The sequence below is a fragment of the Macadamia integrifolia genome, chromosome 7, assembly GCF_013358625.1.
Source record: "Macadamia integrifolia cultivar HAES 741 chromosome 7, SCU_Mint_v3, whole genome shotgun sequence".
NCBI classification, from domain to species: domain Eukaryota; kingdom Viridiplantae; phylum Streptophyta; class Magnoliopsida; order Proteales; family Proteaceae; genus Macadamia; species Macadamia integrifolia.
The window spans coordinates 33,906,612-33,913,348 of record NC_056563.1 but is presented as its reverse complement, the minus strand read 5'-3'; the positions used below and the strand labels follow the sequence as shown (position 1 = coordinate 33,913,348).

At 38.8% G+C, this 6,737-nt stretch overlaps 1 protein-coding gene across 1 annotated transcript; it reads left to right on the top strand.

The window, feature by feature from the left end:
* The first annotated feature begins 1,372 nt into the window (after nucleotides 1-1,372).
* On the top strand, nucleotides 1,373-3,915 carry LOC122084641 (transcription factor MYC2-like). Its single transcript, XM_042653047.1, has one exon. The coding sequence runs from the start codon at nucleotides 1,508-1,510 to the stop codon at nucleotides 3,479-3,481; it is 1,974 nt and encodes a 657-aa protein (XP_042508981.1). The 5' UTR covers nucleotides 1,373-1,507; the 3' UTR covers nucleotides 3,482-3,915.
* Nucleotides 3,916-6,737: the final 2,822 nt, after the last annotated feature.

The window sequence follows — 6,737 nt, the reverse complement described above, 5'->3', positions numbered from 1 at the left end:
ATTAGTCTCCTTTATGTCTAGGCGCAAGGATCATTAAAGGAAACTTTTTTTGCCTAATAACTTATTTATTTGAATATCCATTTCATTGTTTCATAACATTGATCTTGATCAATACTTGCTCCTCTATTGCTTGGTGGGTGTTGTTAATAACGACTCAACAAAGCGATTGCAATTTGTGCTCTTCCTCTACTTCCTCTACTTCCTCTACTTCGTTGAGGATATCTTAGCTTTAGTTCCTTGTTTTGTATCATAGAGATTTCGCTTTATTAGTAAAACTTGTAATTCTGAGGCCCATTTGTTGGTCAATGACACTATAAAACCGCATCTTGTTTCATGTATTATTTTTCTCCTCTCCTCCTATTCTTGTATTTTCTATATACTCATCCTTCCCAATAAAAATAGGAAGTAAAACTTTGAGCAATGCAACAACTATAACTCAACCTTATCCCAATTAAATGGGTTAGAGTACATTGATCCGTGTTCTCCAATCAGCTCTATTCAACGTTATACTTGATATAAGGCCTAATCTATGCATATCTTTCCTCACTTCTCGTAAGGTCATCCTAGGTTTATCCTTAACTTATTTAGATCCTTCAATCTGAATCGAATCACTCTCTCGACCTTATGTATGACTAAAATATAATTTAAAGAAAAAGAATTTTATCTGAGAGCATGACTTATGCCAACAGTTCATTTGTATTAACTTACATTAGACTTTGGTTTAAAAAAATTATGATTAATTCGTGTCAGTTTAAATTCATCCCATCATCATCATGTGCGCATTTAACCTATCCTTAATAGCTCAAAATTTGTAACCCAGCTGAGTTTTATGATTATTATGATTGAATTGGATTGAAAATATCATAGGCGCATTTAATATAATTTGCTAAACATAGAAAAACATAAAATTTATCGAAGGAAAAGGGAGACAAAAAATAGCCATGAAATTAATTCTCCAAATCTAATAAAAACTCAAAATTTCCATATCAAATAAATATTTCCATCTTCCAAAGTCAAATAAGTCTTAGACACTACATGACTACAGTCGCATTTTTGGTAATTACTCTATTTTCTTTTTTAACCCTTTCTTCACTGAACACTCGGAGTCTGATACTGAACAGAGAGAGTAAGAAAAGCTCTCTTCCCGATTTTAAGGCTTTATAACTACGGCAGCTTCGCCCTGCATTCCGATTAAATCGTTGATACTTCGAGGAAATCACTCCTCGAGTCTGGGGGAACCAGACATCGTGTGGGGTCCACATTAATACAAACCTAACCTAAATGAACTTCAAATAAATTCCAAATCTAAATGAAACCGAAATACTCGCCACCACCACCCACCATATCAAAAGCTCGCCATTAACCCCCAACACCAAAGCAAGCTCACTCACTCACTCACTCACTCAATCACTCCCCCTCCTCCTCCTTTCTCCTCTTCTTCCTCTCTCCACTCCGACCATTTCAAAAGCTCTCTATTACTGAACTGGGTTTTTTTACTGTGGGTGGGATGACGGATTATCGGTTACCGACGATGAATATGTGGACTGATGATAACTCTTCGATGATGGAAGCTTTTATGGTTTCCGATTTCTCTGGTTTCGGTTGGGGTTCTTCTTCTTCAGCAACTACTGTAATCAATACAGCTGAGCCCTCCAAAACCTTTGCTCAACCACCTCAGACTTCGATGTTGCTTAGTCAAGAGACGCTTCAGCAGCGTTTGTTAAGCTTAATTGATGGTGCTCGTGAGAATTGGACTTATGCAATTTTTTGGCAGTCATCGGTTGACATGTCTGGTGCTTCTTTGCTTGGATGGGGTGATGGGTATTACAAGGGAGAAGGGGATAAGATGAAGCGGAAGAGGGCGACGTCGAAGGACGAGCAGGAGCATCGGAAGAAGGTGCTTCGGGAACTCAATTCGTTAATTTCTGGTATGCCGGCTTCTTCTGACGATGCTGTTGATGAAGAGGTTACTGATACGGAGTGGTTCTTTCTTGTTTCGATGACTCAGTCGTTTATGAACGGCGTTGGCCTTCCGGGTCAGGCGTTTTACACTTCGGCGCCGGTTTGGTTCGCCGGAAGTGAGAGGCTTGCGAACTCACCTTGTGAAAGGGCACGACAAGGTCAGGTTTTTGGGTTGCAGACGATTGTTTGTATTCCTTGTGCGAATGGCGTGGTGGAATTAGGCTCGACGGAATCCATTTTCCAGAGCTCGGATCTGATGAACAAGGTTAGGGTTTTGTTCAATTTCGAGAATCTAGAAATGGGTTCTTGGCCGGCGGCGCAGACGGACCAAGGTGATAATGATCCGTCCTCGCTCTGGCTCTCGGATCCGTTATCATCGGTTATGGAAATTAAGGACTCTGTTAATACAGCCCCAGCTGCTACTGCTACAACTTCAGTCCCTTCCATTGTTCCTGAGATTTCTAAATCCATTCATTTCGAACACCCCAGCTCGAGTAGCTTTACAGAAAACCCCAGCTCGATAACCATCCAACACCATCATCAGCAGACGCAGACCCAGACCCAGAGCTTCTTCTCTAGGGAATTGAACTTCTCTGAGTTCGGAATCGATGGAAGCACTGCAAGGAATGGTGGTTCATCGTACAAGCCCGAATCCGGCGAGATCTTAAATTTTGGGGAGAGCAAGAGGACTTCGAGCAGTCCAAATAGTACTCTGTTCTCCAAAAATTCAACTCAATTTGCTGCAGATGATAAGAAGAAGAAGAGATCTGCGACATCGAGGGGCAGTAACGAAGAAGGTATTCTTTCTTTCGCGTCTGGTATTGTGAAGTCAAGCTGTGGAACCGGAGAGTCTGACAACTCCGACCTTGAAGCCTCGGTTCGCGAGGCTGAAAGTAGCAGAGTAGTGGAACCAGAGAAGCGACCTCGGAAGCGTGGAAGGAAACCTGCAAATGGCCGAGAGGAGCCACTGAACCATGTTGAAGCAGAGCGACAGAGGAGAGAGAAGCTCAACCAGAGATTCTATGCTTTAAGGGCTGTGGTACCTAATGTCTCCAAGATGGACAAAGCTTCCCTTCTTGGTGATGCCATTTCCTACATCGAGGAGCTCAGAAAGAAGCTCAAAACAGCTGAATCCGACAAGGAGGTATTGCAGGATCAAGTTGATTCCCTGAAGAAGGAGATGGCCAGTAAAGAATCTAGGTACTCTGGGCCAATCGCTTCGGCATCTGATAATGATCTTAAGACCTCTAGTCAAGGAAGCAAGTTATTGGATATGGAAATTGACGTGAAGATACTCGGCTGGGAAGCCATGATTCGCATCCAGTGCAATAAGAAGAACCACCCAGCAGCAAGGTTAATGGCAGCTCTGAAGGAGCTAGACTTAGATGTTCATTACGCAAGTGTTTCCGTGGTGAAGGACCTGATGATCCAACAGGCTACAGTGAAGATGTCAAGTATGATGTTCACACAAGAACAGCTCAGGATTGCTCTTTGTGCTAAAGTTGGTGATCCTCGATGAACACTCAACAGCCCACCTCAGCTCTCACCGAAAAATTTTAGAATTCCGGTGAGAAAGCTATGTATATTGATACAGGACCTCTCCATCTTTCTAGTGTGTTCCAAAATTTATTTTTTGGAGCTGAATTCTGAAGAAGAAGAAGAGTTCATCAGGGTGGAGTAAGCCCTCCAATTGAATGAGTTATATAATTGGCCGGCCTTTTTAATGTATATAGATGTTTACAGGATCTAAGGCTCCTAGTGTTTCTACTTGGCTCTACCTTGTTAATTTAGGTATCATAGTCTAGTAATGTAGACAGAGTGTTTCACAGGTGACTAGTTCAGTTACTGAGACGTGAAATCTGTTTTCTTTTGTAATGGCTTCCTTGTCATTGTAGTGGATATGAAATCCCATGTAAGATTATTCAGAGCTGGAAACTTGGTTCTGTTATGTTCTTTATGGTGTAACTTGGAACACCTCTGCGTAACCGATTAACCTGGCTGATGAACATGTTTTCTAACATTGGGCTAAATCCAATTGTAAAACCCAATTCAAATGAGGCACAATTGTGGTTAACTGCAAAACCCAATTCAGGTTTTAGATTATAGTTTTCATGGCAGAGTCTTTTACAGGAAAGCCCAAGTCAGAGAGGTACTCTGATGTGGATCCTTTAATATGGTGATTTAACTGTGATTTCCATTGCAGATTCATTACAGGAAGGCTAGCTAAACTAAGAAAGTCACTCTGATGTGGATCCTTCAATTGGTGCAGAATTGGAGAGGGTATGGTGATTCATGCATTTGATGTAAAAAAATTTTGCCCAAAATTGTCCTCTTTTATCTTATCTTTCCTTCCTTTACAGACCAAAAGATGGTTTTGTTTTTGCCTTCTTTGGAAGAGAGAATCAGTGAGGTTGAGAGATTGAGCAAACTTGGCCTCTTTTATCTTATCTGTCCTCAGAAGAATCCTGTTTCTCTCGCATGGGGATTGATTACTTATGGATGGACGGAAATTGGAGTAGTGGGTCTTCAATGTAGGCCTTTTCACCTGAAGATTTTGGAAATCTAAAGTGGCCTAACATTAGAAGGTTCTTTGAACACAATTTCCCGCATTCCTTTCATGTGTTTAATTTTGGAGCTCTTTGCTATTTGCACCAGTGCCTTGGAAAAGATATGGACAAGAGTATCGTATGTGGATCCCATGCCCTGCAAGTAAATGGTGGGGGAGGGAATTGATGCTTTTGTGGGCCTTGGCAGCCTTGCTTCTGAGGTCACGGCTATCCATTGTGGCTGCATGTGATATATCAAGGTGGTGGTTTTGTTTTGTTTTGTTTTTTGTTTGTTTGTTTGTTTTTTTTTTTTTTTTTGGTGATATATATTAAGTCAGTGATGGAGATTTGGTTCTTATTGGAATATACTGACCAGGGCAATTAATTTGGTGGTTGGTTACTTCCATGGTCACCAAATGCTAAATATGGGAAAATATTATCTTAAGCAAAGTTTTTTCTTTATTTTCTAATTCAGATCATCTTTAAGCAAAGTTGGTGAAAAAAAAAAAGAAAAAGAAAAGGAAAATTGTATGATTATTCATTTTTAGGTTTTCTTTTACAAAATTATCTACAAAAAATTTCAGTTAACAGAAATACTCAAAATTAGGTTTTTCCTTTACAAAATTACCTACTTAAAGTTTAAGTTAACAAAAATACTTAAAATTGAGTGTGAGTTTATAAAATCACCCACTCAAAGTTTCAATCATAAAAAATATATGATTACGTGTGAAAGATGAAGAATCACTATTTTAGTTAGTTTTGTAAATCCAAACTTGATTTTAGGTATTTTTGTTATTGAAACTTTGGGTGTGTAGTTTTGTAAACCCAAACCTAATTTGGTTATTTTTATTAACTTAAACTTTAAGTGGGTATTTTGTAAATGGAAACCGAAAAGTGGGTAATCATGTAATTCTCCAAAAAACAATGGCAAAAAGTTTTATGAACTATCGTGCATGTATGCAGGTTGTGCTTGTCTTCCCTCATCTAATAGTTGAAGAAAGTATGACCATGTACATATACAAGGTCGGCGTAGAAACTGGGTCCAAAAGAAAATGCAACATTTATTTTCAACAAAAGGGTTTTTGCATGATACAATAGGAAGACATTTTCAAAATATATTGAAAACCTCTTTTTAACCTCTGGAATGGAAATAACTTTTTTAGAGTAAATAAAAGGGCAATCAAGAGAGAATAAAACTTCTAACTTTTACCTCTTTGAGTAAATTCTTTTGGAGAAGGGTTTTCCATGTTGTCAATTTGAGAAGGAATATCGTCAAATCAATGATTGTCTTGAAAAATATATCATTTACAATTTCACAAATGGTCAATGTATTCAAAATAGGAGAGAGAAAAAAAATCATGTGAGAAATTGCATTCTGGCAGCGTGTGAATCTTTTCCTCATTCTTTTGTATACAAATTTTCAGTTGCTATGAACTGAAAGACCAATTTGAAAGAAAGGAAAACAAATCAAACTGCAAAAGAAAGAAAAAAGAAAAAGAAAATCATAACACCCAAACGAACCTTACACTACCATTCCTTATCCCCCTAACTTCCCTGGCAATAAACCCCAACAACCTCATTCTAGAGTAATTACAGACTTTCAAGAAAATTTGTTCAAACTATGCAGAAGTTAGTTGGATATCAAACAGCAATTTAAAACATTCCTTCCTTTGATAATGAAGAGGGCAAACAAAAACCATTCAGCTTTGGGATCCAAGGGTCTTCCAATCCTTCCACAAGTACAATTTTTGTACTTTTTTCTTTTTTTTCATTTTCGTCTCTTGGCTACAAACACAACCTAAGAGTAACACGTTAAAAATACTCTTTCAAACTCACGTTCCTTTCCTTCTCTGTTCAAAGTATCTAACAAAGATTTGTCATAGAAATATCTTGCCTAATAACCCTAGTCCATAGTCCCCCCATATCCATTAATAGTTTACATGCAAGTTTTACCGGTAAAGCTCTAAAAGGGGCAGATTCGGTGCATAAGGTTCCTGCATGTGCGAGGTTTAGGGGAGCAAGAACTATGCCACCTTACCCCAAGAATATTGAGAGGTTGTTTCAATATCTCCCGAAAGTTTTACCAGTAAAGCTCTATTACGAGTAAATGCTTTCCTTAAACAAAGGCTCCAATATACATAGGGAGTGTAATAGCCTTAATGGAAAAAGAGCAAAAAAAGAACCCTGCTCGATTGCGTGGTTCTACGCCTAGACACGAGCAAGCATGAA

What these genes read in the sequence shown, in the direction of transcription:
- LOC122084641 (XM_042653047.1), top strand. Translation starts at nt 1,508, where the DNA reads ATGACGGATTATCGGTTACCGACGATGAATATGTGGACTGATGATAAC.